Here is a 22,248-nt window from a genome sequence, read left to right as displayed (position 1 = left end):
AGACCCGAAACATTAACTCTGATCTCTCTTCATAGATGCTGCCAGACCTGCTCAGCTTTTCCAGCAACTTCTGGTATTGTTTCTGATTTACAGAATTCACAGTACTTCTGGTGTTTATTATGCCTAACTTTACCCTTACCCCTTTTACAAGTGCTGAACTAGTAGAAGCTATGCAGACAGACAATTGAAGTTGCCTATGGCAGTGCATGCCAATATTCACAGCAGTTCTGCAGGATACAGTCATCTGAACAGGCAAAAAAGACATCTGCACACTGGCCATTTGGAAGTGGAATCAGGAAGGTTGTCTTTTTCACACAAGAATTTTGAAAATCTGGAACCCCACATTCCCAAACAAATGCTTCCACCCTTCTCACACTCTGCAAAATGCAGTAGATTCCACATTAAGTCAGATTTTCAACACTAATATGGTTAGACGTTAGTTCCATTAGGGCCAAAACATAGAACAAAGGCAAGTAAATGGAATAAAGGAAAAAAAACAGCACATAGGTGAGTTGAATCCCCAAACCAGTTCAGTGACTGAATAAGAATCTCCTGATCCTATTTTCCTATTAGTTTTTAAACCATTATTATAGAATCCCTATAATTATGTTAGCATGCCCATCAAGTCTATCAAGACCATCTTAACAGGTGCAACCCGATACTCTATCCCTGTAACTCTGCATTTCCCATGGCTAATCAACCTAGCCTGCACATTACTGGACACTATGGGCAATTTAAAATGGCCAATGCACCTAATCTTTGGTCTATAGGAAGAAATGGGATCACCTGAAGGAAACCCCATTCAGGCACAGGGAGAATGTGCAAATTCCGCATAGACGTTCATTGAAGGATAGAATTGAACCCGGCTTCCTGGTGATGTGAAGCAGTAGTGCTAACCGTTGAACCAATATGACGTGCAAATGTGCAATATTATATAGTAATAATTTAAACAAGCTTGATTAAACCAGAAGAAAGTGAAGACTGCAGATGCTGGAGATCAGAGTTGAGAGTGAGGTGCTGAAAATGCACAGCAGGTCAGGTAGCATCCAAGGAGCAGGAGAATCGACATTTCGGGCATAAGTCCTGATGGAGGGCTTATATCCAAAACATCCATTCTCCTGCTTCTCGGATGCTGCCTGACCTGCTGTGCTTTTCCAGCACCTCACTCTCAACTCTGATCTCCAGCATCTGCAGTCTTCACTTTCTCCTGGTTGATTTTGACCTTACTGCAAAGCATCTTCCAAGAAGTTCAATGAGTCAATGAGTCTCTCTCTTCTTGCAGCCCCCCAGGCCATCTCCTCTGCCCTGGAGCTCTAACTGATGAAGGATTTATGCATGAAATGTTGATTATCCTGCTCCTTGGATGCTGCCTGACCTGCTAGATTAAATCAGGCCAGTTATAAAGATTAGATTCACCCACTTCTCTCCTGCTTGTATAAGACACAACAACAGAAATAGTTTAAGTTCTAATTAAGTCAACTGAATGAGTTAGATTGATGATATTAGCCAGCTCAGCTCCCTAATTTACCAGTGCAGGCAGAAGCCAATCTGTCTGAATTATGATGCATTTTAGTTGGATCATAATATCATCTCTCTTATCCTGTTTAGATGTAAGTGTTGATAGATGTCTGAATGAATGATGACAGGCATATAGTCATTTGTGCTCTTTATGATTTTGGCAGATTGCGAACCTTCCCGAAAATATCAAGGGATTGGCTGCTGTTGAAATGTATATAGAGTGTTGTATAAACCGAGTGTTGTATTCATCGATTCTTCCATACGGAAGCCTAAAAGGACCATGTAGTTATTAAGGTCAGCACTCGTGGTACAACCTAGGTGACTGAGTGTTTTTGCAGGTCTTTGTAAATGATGGCATTCACTTCTACCAGATCATGTGGATTTCTTAATTTGCTTTTTACAAAGTTTCTGTCTTTATTTTCTCTTCAGCATTTTAAAATTGAGTTGAGTACTATAAAAATGCAGTTCATTCCCTGACCTAGTTCTTATGACTATGTCAAAAAATTTGGATGCATTGATAATGGTTAGAAAACTATGAACAACATGGGCCTGAGCTGTTGGAGTGCCCTATATTTAATGAATTTTCCTGCTGTGTTTGCAAAGATAGAATTTTTGATATATAGTTGTCCTTGACTCTCTTTGCATAACAATTTACAAATGCTTATTTCCCCATTTAGCTCAACACCCAGAGAATGATATAGAGCTGATATTTTACACAGACCATGGGAATGAAGTTATATCAGAATTAATGCACAGTGGGAAATGTAGCATCCAAAAGAACCATGTGTGCAGAATATTACTGCAATTTTCAAACATCAAAAGGGAGCAAGTTGCTACCACCAAAGTTTTTATATGAATGCATAACATATTTGTACTAATTTTCACCCTTTGCTTTATCAGAAGTATGAACTCTTTTGTTTTAAAAAGGACTCATGGTGGTGGCGGGTAAGCCCAGACCAGAGTGAGCCCTTACTTAATTTTCTGAGGCAAGTACAGGACATAGCTTTGGCTTCGGCAGCTGCGACATTGGTGGACGCGCTGTTGGCAAGAGGCCTAATGGTGAAAGATGGCGCCTGAGGATCGGCTACTGGGTTGGGTCTGATGCTGGAGATGGTGTAAGTGATGGCAGAAGGGCATCTTGGCAAGATCAAAGTGGACTCAACAGTGAAAGATGCAACTCTGGTGTTGGTGGGTACAGCTATACGGCGTTGGTGGAGGAGAACCGGCCCCGTGGCAAAAGATGTTGCCTGAAGAGTGACCTCAACATTGGTTTGGTCCAGTGTAGACAGCAGCAAGGTGGTGGAAGAGGGGTGGCAGTATAGGCATTGTTGATGCTGAGCTGGCTGAGGACTGATAGACACTCTTTAAGCTATATTTTTCTAATTTTTTCTCTTATTCTTAATCTATTCAAAATAGCGATCCATCAGGATCATGGCGACAGTAGAAAAGCTTTACACTGCATTGTCCTGTTTTTCTCACGGTAAAATACATATGACAATAAAATCATTCAAGAATCACTAGTAACTTGTGACTATACCTTAGTCTACATGCCATGCAAGTATGAACTAAATTAAACATTTGCAAGGTAACATATCCTTTACAACATGCAAGTAAACGCACTGAATCACTGTGAAACAAAGCAAAGCGAGAGATCTTTGTCCTGCTCATACTGCACAACAGTGTTCTTTCATTCTCAAGTTCCGGTTCCAAAGAAGAGTCATATTGGCCTCAAGATATTAACACTGTTTCTTGCTCCACAGATGTTTTGCCAGCATTTTATTTTTTATATTAATGTTCCTTCATTACTGTATTGAATGGAGTCAGTCACATTCCGTGTAGGTCTGAGTATTCATGGACTGTCAGAAATAGAGAATTTCAATTTAACAGTCAAGTCACAAGAAAATTGGCACTTCAAGACATGAACTTCAATGAACTCTTCTGTGGTTAATATTATGTCTGTGCATTTAACAATGTATTAATTTACACAAAATTCGCACGTTTTTAAACATAGCTAAACATATTTTCAAATAAGATGAGTTGCAGACTAGAAAGGATTGGATGAAAGTCAAAGCCCTTTGTCAGTTAGTAGCCCAGTGTGCTTGGAATAGTCATGAAAGTAGTGCAGATAAGTGCTGAATTTGGAAAGCTGCCTATGGCTGAGTTCTTCCTGGATGACAATTTGGTGCTTTTGTATTTTTATGAGGTGAACTACATATACATACTGCACGAGTCTCATTAAGAGCCGAGATTTGATGTAGTGAATGGCATTTGTAGAGGTTTTGCTCTTTTCTACTTGTGCTAATTTGGAATGATAAAGAAATCTCTTCTGAAATTGGACCTTGAATATTCCTTCTGTGTTTTCTGCATTTTTAACTAGACATTATTTTCCATACTTTTAAAATATTTATTCCAATTTCTCTCAAGAATCAAAATTTGTGTTTAAAGCGTTTCATCTACAGATAGAGGTAAAAGCAATCTATGTTGTATATGTATAATACAAGCTTATAATTATAAGCTTGTATTATAATTACAGCGCCAGTAGACCCGGGTTCAATTCCCGACTCAGGCGACTGACTGTGTGGAGTTTGCACGTTCTCCCCGTGTCTGCGTGGGTTTCCTCCGGGTGCTCCGGTTTCCTCCCACAGTCCAAAGATGTGCGGGTCAGGTGAATTGGCCAAGCTAAATTGCCCGTAGTGTTAGGTAAGGGGTAGACGTAGGGGTATGGGTGGGTTGCGCTTTGGCGGGTCGGTGTGGACTTGTTGGGCCGAAGGGCCTGTTTCCACACTGTAAGTCTAATCTAATCTAAAAAAAATTAATAATTTCCCACAAAAATAAACTGATGATCAATCATGTTAATTTCATCACTATTGCCATTAGGTAGTTAGGATCTGGAGAGGGGGACATTGTTGAGCAGAAATGTTCTTTCTTAAGGTGTATTTATTCATTTGGCAAAATAGATCCTTTTGCTAGAACAGTAAAATGTGGGTTTCAGTGATCTGGCTGAATAGTAACTACCCCACTGGTACATCGTGAGGTATCAAACAACTAAATTCAAACCCAAACTAACTGTTGCATCAGTTGTCTTAATACAGGTGAGAAATTGAGGTTATGTCTGAAAGAAAGGAATTAGAAACATGACATTAGTGATGTGACAAGTACAAACGTGATCAATGGACAATTAAATTCAGGTCTTCTGGTTCCCAAGCAACCAGAAATTAGACCTACAATAAAAGGTGCACATTGGGAATTCTTGGAAATCCAGACTCACTGACTACACAGCAGTTGGCTATGAAATTGAAACTCGGTGATTGGAATTACTCTCAAAAAGTATCCAACTTTGAGTTAGAGTCAGAGACTTTGGAGTACTCTGACTGACCTCCGTTAACATTGCCAAAGTAATTCAAGGTATTAACACTACCAAAGTAGCTTTGGCACCTTAAAACTTTTCTTTTTGAAACTGAGGCAATGGCAGCAATGTGGGGGGGAGTAGAAAGTGAAATGATATCCTGGTCACCAACATGATCCTGCAATGAGTGGACACCTAGCTGGTTTCTTACAATGGAAGGATCTGTGACAGAAATAGCACATTTTGTAAGGTAACTGTCAGTGAGAGCTATTCTAATGCTAATTGAATACAGCATCCAGGAATTAACCTTTGTTGTGATTTATATTTGGTAATTTGTCCTTGCTGAAAAATTGTTTAATATTTTATACTTGTTGACAAGCAATCTCCCTTACTATTCTAGACTACCTAACCTTCAAACAATACCCTTTAGATTTTGATTTGTCCATGACTGAAATTCATTACTTTTTCTTCATTAACTAAATTTTGCCAGTCATAGAGCTTTTTGCTTAATAAATTATTGCGCATCCTCAAAACCATTTTTCCTGTGAATTGCAATGACCAGAATTGCTTGCTAAACGAATATCATGGAGCCTATGAAGTTTTAAATGTTGTATTCAAAATAAGTGATTGTGTTGCAAGTTCTCCTTTAAAGTAATAGATGTTGAATTCAATGCAGCTTGTTTAACCTGGAAAATTTGGAACATATATTGTCTTATCAAATCAATGGCTCTGCTCAAACAGATGGTTGAGAAAGTTCAGTCTTATCCAAAAGGACAATATCCTATTTAATTTTATATGAATTAAACAAATGGCCTCTGATGCAGTAACATATAGGGCAGAGGAAACTTCCTTTCTAATTCACTTGAAAGTCAGGACAAAGTAATTAGAAATTATTTTTGTTGGTTTTGATTAAGTCAACTTGAAGATGTTATAGTAGTGCAGGCACTGCACCAGGTTAATGTGTTAATTAATGGTCCTGAAAACATGCAAAGTTATACTACTGAGTATAGCAATCTCCAGAGCAGCACTCTTTTTGTCTAAGGTCTCCATCACATTAAAGTTATCCTGGGACTTCTTGGGAATCTGAATGTAACTTGCACTTGTTCCTGGTGCAATTTACTGGATGAAATAATTCAATGTCACAACTTGCCCTCAGTTTACCATATACCTGTACCAAGTGTATTTTCTATACTTTTTAAAGGCCATGGAATTATTAAAGGCTGGTTTTCTTCTAATAGCTAGTTACTAAACAGGAGGAATAGGGCTAATAACTTTTTTGTTACCAGATTTATTGTAAACATTATAAATATTATTATACGTTTTTGCAGCAGGTAGGACTTGAACCTAGTCCTTCTGGATCAGAGGTAGGGGCACTACCACTGCATGGCATGAGCCCTCCTGCTATAAACCTTCCAGAAGTTTTCTATTCAACCTGTTCAGAAATCCTATACTCCTGTAAACATTCCAACCTGAGATTAACAAGTATTGCTATTTCCACAGTCTCTTACCAAACAATTAAATTCTCATCGATCTTTGACTAAAAAGCTTTTGCCCATAACACCGATTTTCCTGCTCCTTGGATGCTGCCAGACCTGTTGTGCTTTTCCAGCATCACTCTAATCTAGACTCTGAAGATATTATCAGTCCATTCGTTGGCTCCGAGTGAGAATTCTGTTCCCGTCTGGCTTTATCAATGTGAAAGTGGGGAAAACAGGCAGGAGAGGATTCCACCATGGGAGTGACAGAATTCAGCGTAGAGTACCAAGCAAGAGGGATTTGTGCCAGTGTTAACATGGAACCTTACCATGTATGGTAGTCTTCACTACTGTAAAAATGTTAGTAATATGAAAATACAACAGCAGCTGGTAGGTTCATGAAGACAAAGCCAAGTAGGGTTTTCCCTCTTGTTTAAACCTTCATCACCTGCTGCTCATCCAATCTAGCAAATGTATTCATTAGAACAGCACCAACGTGGTCAGAGGTGGTGCCACTCTTGATGATGGATGCTGAAGCCTCCCATCTAGAGTACATTCTGTGCCCCTTCTAACCTCAGTACATCTTCCAGCTGTTGTTCAGCATTGAATTAAACATGTAATTATCAGTTGGAAGGTGTTTGGGGGGTGCGGGCAGAGGGAGAGTGGCAGTGTGCTGTGATGGTCATGGTCAGCAGGATACTTCCTCAGTTAAATTTGCCCCTGTGCCATGAAACGTCACGGGTCTGGAGTCAATCAGTCCAGAGTTTGAGTGGTGACGTAAGAGAGGTTTATAAATTCATGACGGGCATAGATAATTTGAATGTCAAAGGTCTTTCCTCAGAGTAGGGGAGTAAGGGGCATATTTTTAAGGTGAGAGGAGATTAAAAGGGACCTGAGGGGTGACTTTTTCCACAGACTGAGTTTCAAGTTTGGAATAAACTGCCAGAGGAAGTGATAGGTGCAGGTACAGTTACAACTTTTAAAAGACATTTGGATAGCTACATGAGTAAGAAAGATTTTAGAGGAATATGGGCCAAACAAAAGCAAATGGGACTCATTTGGTTTGGGAAACTTGGAGGGCATAGATGAGTTGGACAGAAGGTCTGTTTCCATGCTGTATGACTCTATGACTCAATGTTAAGGAATCTCAGGGCAAGTCCTTTTGACTGTATACCACTGTTCGGCGACTCAGCTGGGTCTGTCAAATGGGACAGGACATAGCCAGCAATAGTGACAGTGGTGTCCGTGACATACATTCACAAAATCATAACTTACAGACAATGTCACACTGTTGCTTAACAGGTCTGTAGAAAATCTCCTTACTTTTCGCACAGGCCCCCAGATGTTACAAAAGAGGATGTTGCAAATTGACCAGGACTAGGTTTCTCAATGACTGAGTCAATGCCATGTGGCCTGTCTGGTTTAATTCCTTTTATTAGTGTTCATAGTGAGTAGAAGAAAGTGAGGACTGTAGGTGCTGGAGATCAGAGTCGAAAGGTGTGGCGCTGAAAAAGCACAGCAGGTCAAGCAGCATCTGAGGAGCAGGAGAGTCAATATTTGGGCACAAGCCCTTCATCAGGAATGTGTTCCTGCTCGTTGGATGCTGCCTAACCTGCTGTGGTTTTCCAGCACCACACTTTTGAATTCATAGTGAGTAGACACAATTGAATAGCTTTCTAGGCCATTTGAGAGGGCAGCTACAAGATGTGAGAGTTTGGATTCACATGAAGGCCAGATCAAGTAAGGACAAAAGATTTTTTCCTGTAATTTATTACTCTTAGTCAAACAAATGGATTTTTACAATTAGCAAAGCAAATAGTATATTAGCCCTTCTAAAGGCAGGATGGCATATGAGAGTAGGAAATCTTGTTGTAATTCTTTAAGGCCTTGTTGAGCCAAGCACAGCTTAACAAAGTAGATTGTTGTCCTAGATGGAGTCCTAAAAAGTGCTGATATTCCTTTCTGATCAACAAAGTGGCCAGCCTTCATTTTGTTCCTGTCCAAAACAACATGATTGAAGTCAAGACAGAAAATGGGGGATTGAATATAACTCATGACAATTGAGTGGCATTATATTTCTCCTTGCAAAGAATGGCTTTGTGCTAAACAATCAGATGTAATATCACAATCACATGGCGGTGGACAATAATGAAGCAATAGGATCTAACCTGATTCATCAGGTATTTACAAGAGTTCAGGAGCTCTGAAGTTAATTTTCACTATTATATCTGTATTATACTTTTAAGAGAGTCCTCTGTTAAGGAGTCTAAATGTTGCTCAATGGTGTGACTCTGCGTGGTTGTTTGCCTGCTTTGTGCTTGCAAGCTGCACACTCTCAAATCAATTGTTCTGCTGTAATGTCCATTTCACAACTTGCATTTTACTGTCTCAAATAAACCAACCCACAGTGATAATCAATACCTGATGAGTGATTGATTGTTCAACTATTATCATTAATGTGACATTGTGAACCATAATAAAAACATCACGAGGCTGTCACTCTTAAACAATCTCCAAGCAAGTTAATCTGCAAGTGAAACACATGATTGAATGCACTAAATCGTGGTATAATATAGCATGATAACCCTCAATATCTTTCATACAGGTAAGCAGAGAAATTTCAGTTGAGAGGCCAACTTTAGTCACGTGAGAAAGGAAAGTGATTAGATTTTTTTCAGGTTCAATAGCAAACATAGGATGGTCAGAGGCATATTGTCAAGATGTCCACAAAATTCTGTAGTTTACATTAGGACACAATGGACCTCCCAGCAGAACTTATAATGTTTAATGTGTTAATTATGTGTTTAGAGCAATGGTTTGTAGATTTAGGTGTGCCTATCTTGATAGAGTGAGAACAATCCAGGGTGTAGAATCAAAAGTTTCAAAATGAGCTGGAAATTCTGATGGAACAAAACAGTAAATGCCAAGAAGACTTGAACCATTCAACAATTAAGAATTTGCCCTGTGAATTATTATTATTAATATCACCCATCATAAATCTATAAGGTTAAGAAGTTGGAAACACAGACACCACATTCTTTCTGCCTGAAAGAGAATAGAGTGGTAACAATAGTGACACAGACTTAATGGAGGAAACATTTTGCAAATGACATCATTTCACAGTGGTATAAAATGGTTCACAGAGAACTAATAAAATGAATCAAAGTTTTTTATCAGTAAAACATCATCTTTAGGATCACAAAATTAGCAGCACATATTTTACATTTGCTACTGGATGAACATGTCAATGTACCATTAATCAGTAAGATAAATATTTATCAGGAGTGTTGGTAATTGCAAGGGACAATGACTCTAATGTCAACCATTGATTTGTGTTTTTCAGCGGATAGACCACCTGCTCCTGTCAATGTCACTGTCAGTCACCTGAAGGCCAACTCTGCCACTGTGTCCTGGGATGTACCTGAAGGAGATATTATCATTGGTTATGCCATTTCACAATTGGTAATGCTTCACAAAATCATTTCAATTCTTAGCTGCAGTTTATGAAATCTCAGCAGACTGCTGTTCGATGCAGTTTTGTTCAGCAACTGCTAGTTTTCATTGTAATCAATATCAGAAAAATTGAATTGACTCCCAGAAGTTAATAAATGTCTTGTTCCAGAAGTTGAGGAGACTTCTAGTTGTGGAATTTTTGCTGCTAAATGCCCAAGGATTTGGAATGGTTAATGGACAAGAACAATGTTCTATCTCCCATATTAGGTAGTATAACAACAATTTTTATTTTAGACCACCGATACTGATATAAAAATTCTATCTTCTTCTCCCTACAATGAAAGCTGTTCAAAACACAACAGTCTTGGTACACTGTAATTTTTTGAGATCATTTCACCATTTCTCTAAAAAGGAAAGGATTCAGAAGATCAGTTATGTTGTCTTCATCTACCCCTATTGTGGTCTCTTCTTCCAGCCCCTCTCCCCTTACCTGTGCCCTGTCTTCTCCCCTGGGATACCTCTTCCCTTAGGATTCCTAACACCACCCCCCTCCAAGTTCCTTCTCCCCTTCTCTTGGCCTTGTTCCCCTCCTTCAACCACACTACCAGACTTCCCTCCCCTCCCTTGACCTTGACCTGCTTCTCTCCTATGGCCCCACTTCCCAGCTCCATTCATAATGAAAAAAAAACAGATTCTGCATTATGAATTCAAATTAGAATTCTTACAGTTTGGAATTGATTGATTGAATTTGATTGATGCAAGTGAATTTAAAACTTAACAATTATTTTTAACTTTGAACACAACATGGAGATTGAAGTGGAGCAAACTGCCTAGCCCCCTTGATTATGAGGTGAGAGAGAGATTTTAATTCTTGGGCCTCGTTTGTTACTCCGTCACTGCCAAAAGCCACTGGGAATGACATCATCGCTGGTGGTTCGGAGCCCAGATTATTGGAGTTGGGTTTGTTGAGCTGCTGCTAGATAGCACAGATGGTCCCAAAAAACTGGTACAGGTTGGAACGGAGCCCAGAAGGCAAGACCCAAAGTGTCAGAAACAGGCTCTCTTCAGCTCATAGAGAACCCTAGGACTTGTATGGACCTGGATCCACATTTTTACCAGAAAAGATATATCACCCTGTTAATAGTACAGAATCTTCAAATTACTCCAATTTACATTAGACTGCCTGCCCTCTAGAGTGGGTGGCCTTCCTGTGCATGGAGTTAGATCTTTAAATTTAAATGGCCATGAAAGCAGCACAAGCCTCTGTCACCATGGGGGTTTTAAAATTACCTTTTAACTATGTCCTTATCATCTGACCCCCAGCCAACATCATTCCACCACACTGTCAGTGACAGCAGCTGTGTACATCATCACGGTACAGCACTTCAGTTCTCCAGTATGCTCTCACAGCTGCATACCAGTTCTAATTCAGTTTCCTGCTGTTGCTGGTTTCTAATGAACTCTTGCAATGCAGCACCAAGATGATCATGGTGAATCTTATCCATTTTGTTTCGGTTTTGTAGATGTGCATTGTTTATTGATTTTTTTTCACTAATTGTTATTACTTTAATTTAGACTTTTAGCTCAAGTATAGATCACTTTAAAGAGTGAGGTGAGAATTTTATCTGTAGGTGGTATTAATTTGACCTGATGTTTGTTTGTTAAGATGAACCAGCTCTGTCCTTTCTATCATTTTTCAGTAGGCATTATAATTACTGTAATCACAGTTGGTATAAATACTTTAATGGGATGTTTGGGAGAGAGGGAAAGCAGAAGTTGTTAAGCTTTGTAGGTAGCCTTGAAAATTGAACTTGTCACCAATACAACTTCTTACTCAACATTATCCCATTTTTAGTGACCCAAGACTTATTATTGAATTAAAAAGCCAACCTTGTGTATTCATGCAATCTCGCATTCTTTGAATAATTTTATTTATTTGAATCTCTTTTATGTTGAACTGTTAACCCAGAGGCATCACTTTTCCATTGCTGTTGATTAGAAATCTAATTATTAGTTGTCTTAGTTGGAAAATAGATGCAGTAAAATCTCATCCAGCAGGAACTCCGACATTGCACTAACTAGAAAATTTCCCTTGCATTCTTAATCATCATCATTAATAATTCTGAATCAGTCACATGCTGCAAAACAAAGGCAACATTCTTCCAATGTCATGACCGCCTCCAGAAGGTAGTTTTCACATCTGTCAAAATGAATGCCTCCAAATGGCATGAGAAGCAGATGAAATTATCATAGGCACTTGGGGAACATCATTATTGAAAAAAGAACAATGATTTTTAAAGAAAGTTCATGTGCTGTTACAGCTCAAACAGCCCACATAAGTCTCCTCTGCCTCATTTGCCCTTCATCTAGCCCTATTACCATATCCTTCTATTGATATTTTTCTTCTAGTCTGTCTAGCTTCCTGTAAAATGCATCACCCAACTTGCATCAACTATTCCTTGTGGCATCAAGTTTCAGCATCCTACTACCATTCTTTTGTTGTGTTTTTGTCTGACCATTGTCCAAATCATTAGCCTAAACAGAAAAGCAGTGATGGGATGCTTATAAGAGTATTTTGAAGAAGAACCTTAGCAGCTGTAAATTAGAAAGGGTAAATTAGACAGGGTAGAAAAAAAGAGGGGCCTGCAGTGGAGCCTTCCTTGTAGGGCACACCTGTTCTTTTTGGCTCGCAGGAATACTGGGCACAGTACTCATATGCTGGCAACTCCCTCCTGTATTTCACTGCCAGATTTCTCCACCCTGAGAAAGATGCACTGCTGCAATGAATTTTAAATTGGGCTGCCAATTACACAGAGCGAACTTGACTGAAATATGTTAACTGGTTCCCTAAGAACCTTAAGAGACACTAAGAAGTCATGACATTCAACTCTATGAGAAGGCAGTGAGCTCGTGTGGTATGCTTAAAATGCATTCACCTTACTTAAATCTCTTAACCCCTTCTAATAGAGGTTAGGATCTTTGCATTTGCAAATAACAAACCTAATGCTTATTTAAACTCCCTGGAAAGATCAGTTTGCTGTGAGGCAACAGTTACCAATAAAAAAAAGCCACAACAAAGCAAAGTTTCTAAAAGGTACTTGCCTGAAAGAGGAACCAGAGCAGCAGGAGTGCTGCTCTTAAACTCATTTTAACAGAACATGGAAGACAGCCTTGCCAGCTATCAGTTGCTCCATCACAAACAATCTAACTCCACTTCTGCCTGACATACATTTGTCCTTCCTCACCTGCCTGAGGGCTGTTGTTAACAGTATCAAATTATTAAGCACACTGTACTGGGCAATTTGCCTCGAGTTATCCGTAGCTCTCCATCTTTGTAAAAATGAGGGCTGAGGATGAATTTTGTGTTATTTCCAGCCTTGCCATTCAGACACTGCCATTGTACTCTGTATGCCTTCCGTGCACTCCAAATTGATTCTCCTGAATTTGTAGGTCCTCCTTTCTTTCCTCTCTCATTTCTCAAACAATGAAAATTAGAAACAGATTGATTTGCAATTAATTAGTAGATGCAACACTCATGCTTGGACTTCAATTAAGGTTTGACGTCTCGAAAGAGTTTATAAAATCAAACCTTTTCCTTGTAGAGGAGATAATGATCAGGACATGATTTGGCAGATCTTGCTATGGAATTGCAATTGTTTTCATGAACTATATACTGATGAGGTGACCATACAGGCAGTTCATGAAGTCTGAGCTGAACTTTAATCAGAATCATATACTTAGCATCAACTCCTTTTTCAATTTACTGTTTGATGCAGAGGAAAGATGGTCAGATGCAAAGATCTATCCGTGAGGTGAATACAACAAATCGAGCTTGTGTGCTGTGGGATTTGGAGGAAGACACAGAATATGTGATTCAAGTTCAGTCAGTTGGTCTGAATGGGGAAAGTCGGGCAAGCAAGCGTGTTCAGTTCAGAACTCTAAAGGAAACCGATTGGGTGCCTTCAAATAGCTCAAATAAAGGTGAGATCATTAATTGATTGTTTATTCTGGTTTTGTGATTTGTAATTGTATTGCTTACAGTTGCCTTTTGTTTCAGGTGTTGCCAACACTGACTGAGATTTGGATGATGAACCCCAATAATAGAAAATAAATATAGTTTGTTCATTGCACACCAAGTATGTACTAAGAATGACTGGTAGAAATTATAGAAAATCAAAGTGCAGATAGGGTATGAATGATTAAAATTAGAATATAACTGTGCTTTAATCTGTTGTAGAGTTATAGATTTGAATTTTCTAATATATAGTTAACAACAATGTCCTTGGGTACAAGATTACATATCAAAAGTCACTGATTTGAATTGCAATGCTGCAGTTGTCAATCGATTCTGTCATTCTCAGTTATAATATCAGTTATAAACTCTTTTGTCTCAGAGATTTATTATGAAGTTGCTTTAATGAAGACCCTCAGAGACAATTTCTCCCAATTACTATGTATACTAGTTCGTATCATTGTTTCTTTTTAAAATAGATTCTACCAGTTTTCTGCAATGATCAGGATGTATACTTTGAGTCTCTCTACTTTTGTAGAATATAAACTATGTTTTGTGTTGTCTGTTATCAACTGGACTTTTATTATTGTTGTGGTTCTGTTCGCCAAGCTGGGAGTTTTTGTTGCAAACGTTTCATCCCCTTTCTAGGTGACATCCTCAGTGCTTGGGAGCCTCCTGTGAAGCGCTTCTGTCATGTTTCCTTCGGCATTTATAGTGGCTTGTCTCTGCCGCTTCCGGTTGTCAGTTGCTGTCCGCTGCAGTGGCCGATATATTGGGTCTAGGTCAATGTGTTTGTTGCTGGAATCAGTGGATGAGTGCCATGCCTCGAGGAATTCCCTGGCTGTTCTCTGTTTGGCTTGCGCTATAATAGTAGTGTTGTCCCAGTCAAATTCATGTTGTTTGTCGTCTGTGTGTGTGGTACTAAGGATAGCTGGTCGTGTCGTTTCGTGGCTAGTTGGTGTTCGTGGATGCGGGTTGTTAGCTGTCTTCCTGTTTGTCCTATGTAGTGTTTTGTGCAGTCCTTGCATGGGATTTTGTACACTACGTTGGTTATTTTTAGAGTTTAAAGCAAAAGTTTCAGCCTTATTTATGAAGCCACTTATGGTTATTTGCAAAACAAGCTGTAACTAAGGATGCATTTGCTATTTTTTTCTAACACTTGAAACAGCTCTTCTCTTACATCTGCAACTTTCTTTTGACAAATTGTATGAATCTTTTGGATTCAAATTCAACAGATCTGATCAGATGAGATGCTCATCAATAGTGAATTATGTAGAACATAGAACATTACAGGCCCTTCAGCCTTCAATGTTGCACTGACCTGTGAAACCAATCTGAAGCCCATCTAACCTACACTATTCCATTATCATCCATATGTTTATCCAGTGACCATATACATGTCCTTAAAGTTGGCGAATCTACTACAGTTGCAAGCAGGGCATTCCACACTCTTACTACTCTCTGAGTAAAGAACCTACCTCTGACATCTGTCCTATATTTATCATCCCTCAGTTTAAAGCTATGCCCCTCATGCTAGCCATCACCATCCGAGGAAAAAGGCTCTCACTGTCCATCCTATCTAATCCTCTGATCATCTTGTATGTCGCTATTAAGTCACCTCTTAACCTTCTTCTCTCTAACAAAAACAGCCTCACCCCTCAGCCTTTCCTCATAAGACCTTCCCTCCATACCAGGCAACATCTTGGTAAATCTCTTCTGCACGCTTTCCAATGCTTCCACATCCTTCGTATAAGCAGCCACCAGAACTGTACGCAATAATCCAAGTGTGGCCGCACCAGCATTTTGCACAGCTGCAACATGACCTCTTGACTCCGAAACTCAATCCCTCCACCAATAAAGCCTAACACACCGTATGCCTTCTAAACAACTCTATCAACCTACATGGCAACTTTCAGGGATCTATGCACATGGACACCAAGTTCTCTCTGCTCATCCACACTACCAAGAATCTTACCATTAGCCCAGTACTCTGTATTCCTGTTACTCCTTCCAAAGTGAATCATCTCACACTTTTCCACATTAAACTCCATTTGCTATTTCTGAACCCAGCTCTGTAGCTAATCAAAGACACACAGTAGCTATTCCTTGAACAAGCTTCACATTTCAATTGTGCCTATCTCCTGCAGTTTCCTTCCCCATTCTATGCATCCTAAATCTTGCCTATTTGCCTCATAATTGCCTTTCTCCCAGCTATAACTCTTGTCCTGTGGTATATACCTGTCCCTTTCCATCGCTAAAGTAAACATACATGCACGTTCTTTGAAAGAACTTGCACCTTTTCTGAAAAAAAGTGACTACACAACAATACAAATGTTGGTGACTATATCTGAGATCTATCTATGCCATCTGCTATCAAAGGTGTCTCAGGGACTGATAGTTTAACTTCACTGGTGTTATTTTATTCCCTTGAGACCACTGAATTATTCTGACTATGAAGAGAATATTTTAACTAGTTCACTAATCTGCTAATTCTTATCAGACTGATCATGTTAAACATTGAATAAAATACATTTCACATTCTTAATTAATAAGTTTTGAACCAAACAACCTGTATAACTAAAAAACTTAATATCACAGCTGACTTAACACAAAATCATGCAATGCCAAAAGAAGATATAATTGCAAATCTAGTTTGACCTTTACTGTGACTTTATTTGATCAATTGGAAATGTATTGCAGTCAAACAACTTAAACCTTAACCAGTCAATCACTCATGTCAATTCATGAGGGGTTGAACTCAATTATAGTTCTGAGGTGATGTGTGGTCAGTGGCAGCTGCTACTTGGATCAATGTATGGAGAAATAATGGAATCAGCATTTTAAAGATATACATTCTGATTTAGATTGGGTTTTGATTTCTGGCAGAGGAGATGTACATACAGTTGAAAGCACAGTGGTGGAGATGGAGGAGGACACAGAAATCTTAATAGTTTCTGCAGGAAAATATACAGAGATGACTTCTCTCTATATTCCACCTTTGGTAACCAAAATAGGGATATATAAAGAGTTGGAGTTTGGCTACGGAAGTGGGTAGTGAGGAAAAGACTTGTCAAGCCTGTCTCTGTAAAAAAGTAACCTAAATCACATGGAACTCTCTGCAACGCTAGCAGGAAGTCAGGTACAGAATGGAGTCAGGGCCATTGACTTGGAATCTCAAGGACTAGGTGGCACAGGGATAGAGGGGAGCTAAGGTGGGCTATTTAAAAGGCCTACCCCAGTTCTCTGGGAATTTGTGCCAGTTGTTTGAGAAACTGTTAGGCCTTTACACCTCTTGGCCTCTCATTCATTCTAGTAGCACCCACATGACCCCTAACACCCTCAATGCCAGCTCAATGCCTTTCATACACATTCTGACACTGGCACAGCCATTTACCCACAATCCACTATGGGCAGACCTCAAACACCATATAGAATAGAAAGAAAAGCTTTTGTAAACTAATGCATCTCTGACTTGTACGCTCTAAATTATGAATGTAATTGCAGTTCATCAGGTGGTATTTAATAGTCAGGAGGGGTGTCATCCACTGACTGGAGAGCCATCGAGAACCCTGCATTAAATCTTTGTGAAGGCCCCTCAACTTAAGTGCCACATGCTTTCCATGAGTTCAAGGAACCCAGGAACAGAGAAGATTACCTGCCAAGATCTGCCAGCTAATCAGTCATTGAGTGGCAATGCTCCTTAGGAGACCAAGGTTGCAGATGGCGCAACACCAATCCAAAAATCAGGATTGTGGATGGATTCAAGCTACAAATGGGAGAGGCTCAGGTTGGAATGATGGGTAAAGAAGGTGGGATGAAGGCTTTCAACAGAAAGGATATTGGTGGCTCTCAGCAGGCACCCTATTCCCAATTCTGAATTCCTCCTTCATGTACTGAGTGTGTTTGAAGAAGTGAACACAGCCCCAATGCCCCTATTCCATCCTCCAACAAACAACTATGTATGGCTTTGCTAGGGTGGCATGGTGGCACAGCAGTTAGCACTGCTGCCTCACAGCATCAGAGACCCGGGTTCAATTCCTGCCTCGGGCAACTCTCTGTGTGGAGTTTGTGCATTCTCCCCATGTCTGCGTGGGTTTCTTCCCACAGTCCAAAGATGTGCAGATTAGATGAATTGGCCATGCTAAATTGACTTTAGTATTAGATGTAGGGGAATGGCTCTGGGTGAGTTGCTCTTTGGAGGGTCGATGTGGACCTGTTGGACTGAAGGGCCTGTTTCCACACTGTAGGTAATCTAATCTAATTTTATGTTGTGCAATGGCCACGAGGTTAGTATCAGTGTCAGTTTTTTTCCCTTTCTGAGGAGATTCTAAATCTCCTGGTTATCTGTGTCAGTTTAATGAGGGCCTTACTGATGAGTGTTAATTGGCCAGTTAAGGTCCTTAGCTGGCAGTGGGCAGGAAGCTGATTTTCTTGATATGGATTTAATCAGGATGTAGGCTGGAAGATGGTGGGCTCCCTGTCTGTAACACTGCCACCTGATTAAATATTCTCGTTGTCCTCCTCCCAACCAATTCACCAAATGTGGGTGGCACAGTGGTTAGCACTCCTGCCTCACAGCGCCAGAGACCCAGGTTCAATTCCCGCCTCAGGCGACTCTCTGTGTGGAGTTTGCACATTCTCCCCGTGTCTGTGTAGGTTTCCTCCGCGTGCTCCGGTTTCCTCCCACAATCCAAAAATGCATAAATTAGGTGAATTGGCCATGCTAAATTGCCCGTAGTGTTAGGTGAAGGGGTAAATGTAGGAGTATAGGTCTGGGTGGTATACGAGTCGGTGTGGACTTGTTGGGCCGAAGGGCCTGTTTCCACACTGTAAGTAATCGAATCTAATTCCATAAACGAATTCATTAAATTTCATTGATAAAACAGCACAGCTTCTAAATCTCCTCAAGTGGTTAACTTCTTCTCAAAACACACTGGCTTCTATTCAGGCCCTATATTAAAGACAGTTACTCCTTTAAAATCCGTTTCAGTCAAACTGTGAACGTGATTTTCAGTTAAAATCATTTTAGCTTTTACAAATCAGCTAAGCATTCATAATAATATAACCTTAGGAAATGCCAGCAAAGTTTTCTAGTGAAGCTACGTGACCAAGTGCATTGTTTCCAATCTCCGACAGATAGCCAATCAATCAAAGCAGCCCAGCAGACTGTCTTTTATTAGTAAGCTCTCACTGGCAGCTACAAGCTTTCTTTTTAGCGTTTCAAGGGTAGGAATTTTTTTTTAAAAATTGAGAACATGACAGTTAGACAGGCCTTATTCACCCTTCACAAATATTTACGTCTATTCCACCGATTCATAGCACTTGAACTGTGGTAAAGGCCCTTGCAACAGCCAAAATGAAGTCTGTTTGACTGTCTACTAACCACTCACTTCAAATGGCTCTGCTGAGTTGGAGTTTCCCTCCTGTGTAAACTACGTCTTGCCTTTTCTCTGCTACTAGTAAAATTGGTCCCACACGCCATTTTTGAAGGTGTGCAAAGATTACCCAACTCTCTGAAAATTCAGACACAAGCCTCCTATCCCCTTCATTTCAGTCTGTGATAATTTTTTAAAATGAACTCTTCCCCTAAAAGTATTCTCCCATCAACCTGAATTCAAATAGTGAACTGAAAACTGAAGTCATTCCATGGAATAGAAGCCTAAATGAACAACTGATGGTAGACATTGAAAGTTTTTTTTCCCTAGGATGATTACTTCAACGTGTACGAGGGGCATAGTTTCAAATTGAGGGGAGGGGTGATAGATTTAAGACAGATGTCAGAGGCAGGTTCTTTGCTCAGAGAATGGTAAGGGTGTGGAATGCATTACCTGCTAATATAGTCAATTCAGCCACATTAGGGAGATTTAAACAATCCTTAGATAAGCACATGGATGATTTTGGGATAGTGTAGGGGGACGAGCTGAGAATCGTTCACAGGTCGGCGCAACATCAAGGGCCAAAGGGCCTGTTCTGTGCTGTATTGTTCTATGTTCTATGCTTTTAACAGGGAGGAGCAGCTGAGTGGTCAGTAGTATTATGTAAATGTTACTCAGTGAAGTGTGACAGTGGGTAAAGGTTACATTACCATTGGGTAATGGGCCAAAATGCTCTTTCAGCAATTTAAAAAAAGAAATTCTGTCTAAGTTGTCAGTGCCATTAGGCTTTTGGTGAAGAATTGAGGAACTGCAGATTTGTTTTACATTCTCTAACTTTTACCCAATGGGAAAACTGGCTACGTAAAGTTAAATGATAGGAGATCATTATCCAATTGATTGCAGTAGGATTAGCTGAGGAAGGTTAGTCCCTAATGCAGGCCTCAGCTTTGAAGTTCTAGAAATGTTATTAAATTACATTGAATATATTTTGATTTATCTCTTAACTGATTCTTGTTTTTGTCAATCTGTTTCAAAAATATAAATTGAACTTCAAAATGCCAAGCATAAAAATCAGACTGCAGATATAGTTGAAAAAGGAATTGCCTTTGAAATAATTTATATCTTTTAAGGGTTACAGTAGAGATATTCAATGGGCACATGGTCATTACATTGTCAGTTTGTGTATTTATAGCATGTCACATTTAAATAGGAAAACTTCAGTACAAATGTGAACAGAGGAAATCACCTTGTACAACACTCAGGGCAATTTTGACTCTAGGTAAAAATGACATACGGTAACTCTATCTCTCCATTCATTTTCAATCATATATGCCATAACCCCAAGTCAAATTTTCACTTAATGATTGATCTCTGTCACATCATTGTACAGATCTCAGATAGATAGCATCATGAAATGTGGCACTCTCATAGAAAAGGTTTGTAAATAATGTCTAGACATTCAGGTGGTAGTCAGACTGCTTTTTAATATCTTAGTCAGTCAACTATATATGACATAATAATTCTAAGCATGTAACCCAAACTGTGCACATACGTCTGAGATGTCATTTTAATGTATATTGTTAATTGGTAATAATCCTCCAGATATCTGACTCAATGCAAAACAAACTATGCTATATATTACATGTGCTATGACATTGAAAACCACAAACATGTCAATTACAGCATTCCATTAGTAATATAGTGTGCTATGTAATTTATGTCACCTGATGAATGTAATCAGGTTTACTCTATTCTGTGATAGCCTCTCTGCACTGACTCCTTCCCATGAGGCCAGCATGCTTCTGCACCTCTGGTCCAATAAGTCCTTGTTCTCTAGGTCTACGTCACCTAAAACTACAAGTTTGAAGTGTTCCAGTGGTCAGTTGTTCTTCTTTAATCCAAACTCTTAATCCAAAGAGTTATGAGAGGAAAATTATTCAATTTTGTAGCTTTTGTGTAGAAATATAAAATGCTAGAATATTTATATTGTCAGTAACGAAGTCCATTAAAATGATAAATATGCAGCTGTTCACTAGAGAAGGGGAAACTCTGTATGGTGAGCTTTGGCTGATGGCTGAAGACACAAGTCCCTGCTGGGCAGCTGTAGCACAAATGAAAGCATTATTAGGTGTGAATTGTGAATTGGTTTTAGTGATGGTGCCAAATCACTATAGCTACTGAGCATCATGGTGTAAATTAGCGCACAGATAATATTGCTGTTTCATTCTGAAATAAGCTAGTGTCTCACAGGTGTGAAAATTGATATTTTAATGCCTTTACCTCATTCTTGCAAGTACCGTTGAGGCTGAGGTTTTACAGTCCTGCTAAGTCTTCTGAAACTGGCTACTTCATCACAAAATTCTTCCATTCTAAATGTACCTGATCCAGCAACATCACCTCGGTTTGATGAACAACATACTTGGCTTCAAGAGAAAAATCACACTTTGGCAAAAAGGAGCAGATGAGGCAAACAGAGACAGAGTTAGACTTACTGTAGCAGAGTGGAATTGCTCTTTGGTCCACTATGGAGAAAGGTGTTGCCTGTTTGACAGTCTGGAAGTGGTTACGGTCTTCAATATTCTTAAGTGTTAAAATAATATAATAATTAATCATATATGAAAAGTAATATGAGTAAGTGAATAATATAATTAATTAGTTAAAACTCATTAAGGATTAAAGCTCACCATACAGAGTTTCCCCATCTCTAGTGAACTGGTGCGCATTTATCATCTTAATGGACTTTGTTACTGACAATATAAATATTCTAGCCATTTATATTTCTCTACAAAAGCTGTAAAATTGCATCGCTTTCCTCTCATAACTCTTTGGATTAACCAAAGAAGAACAAGATGATTTGTCAAGTCTACAGTATATGGGGTTTCTATAGATCTTTATGATCCAGGACAAACATATCTGGAGTAAGTGTTTAAAGTTCAAGAAGCTTTAGTTCAGTTTGGGTTGGAGGCTAAACTGCAGACATTGTGATAGGAAATGTTACCTTGGATAGGAAATGTTACCTTGATTTTTTTTGTACCCGGATACAGTCACGACACTAATTTTGTCAGGGAT

General features: G+C 39.3%; 1 protein-coding gene across 1 annotated transcript in view; it reads left to right on the top strand.

Annotated features, from left to right (window-relative positions):
* Positions 1 to 4,243: 4,243 nt before the first annotated feature.
* Positions 4,244 to 22,248, top strand: part of fndc4a (fibronectin type III domain containing 4a) — a gene marked incomplete at its 5' end in the record, with an annotated part of 119,794 nt that continues 101,789 nt past the window's right edge. Inside the window, 3 exons of the mRNA XM_060821264.1 lie at positions 4,244 to 4,253; positions 9,671 to 9,801; positions 13,569 to 13,773. Coding sequence (XP_060677247.1) covers positions 4,244 to 4,253; positions 9,671 to 9,801; positions 13,569 to 13,773 — 346 coding nt within the window. The remainder of the gene's footprint in view (positions 4,254 to 9,670; positions 9,802 to 13,568; positions 13,774 to 22,248) is intronic.

The sequence above is a fragment of the Hemiscyllium ocellatum genome, chromosome 3, assembly GCF_020745735.1.
Source record: "Hemiscyllium ocellatum isolate sHemOce1 chromosome 3, sHemOce1.pat.X.cur, whole genome shotgun sequence".
Lineage (NCBI taxonomy): Eukaryota > Metazoa > Chordata > Chondrichthyes > Orectolobiformes > Hemiscylliidae > Hemiscyllium > Hemiscyllium ocellatum.
The sequence above is the reverse complement of the archived record's forward strand: the minus strand, read 5'-3'. Positions and strand labels throughout refer to the sequence as shown.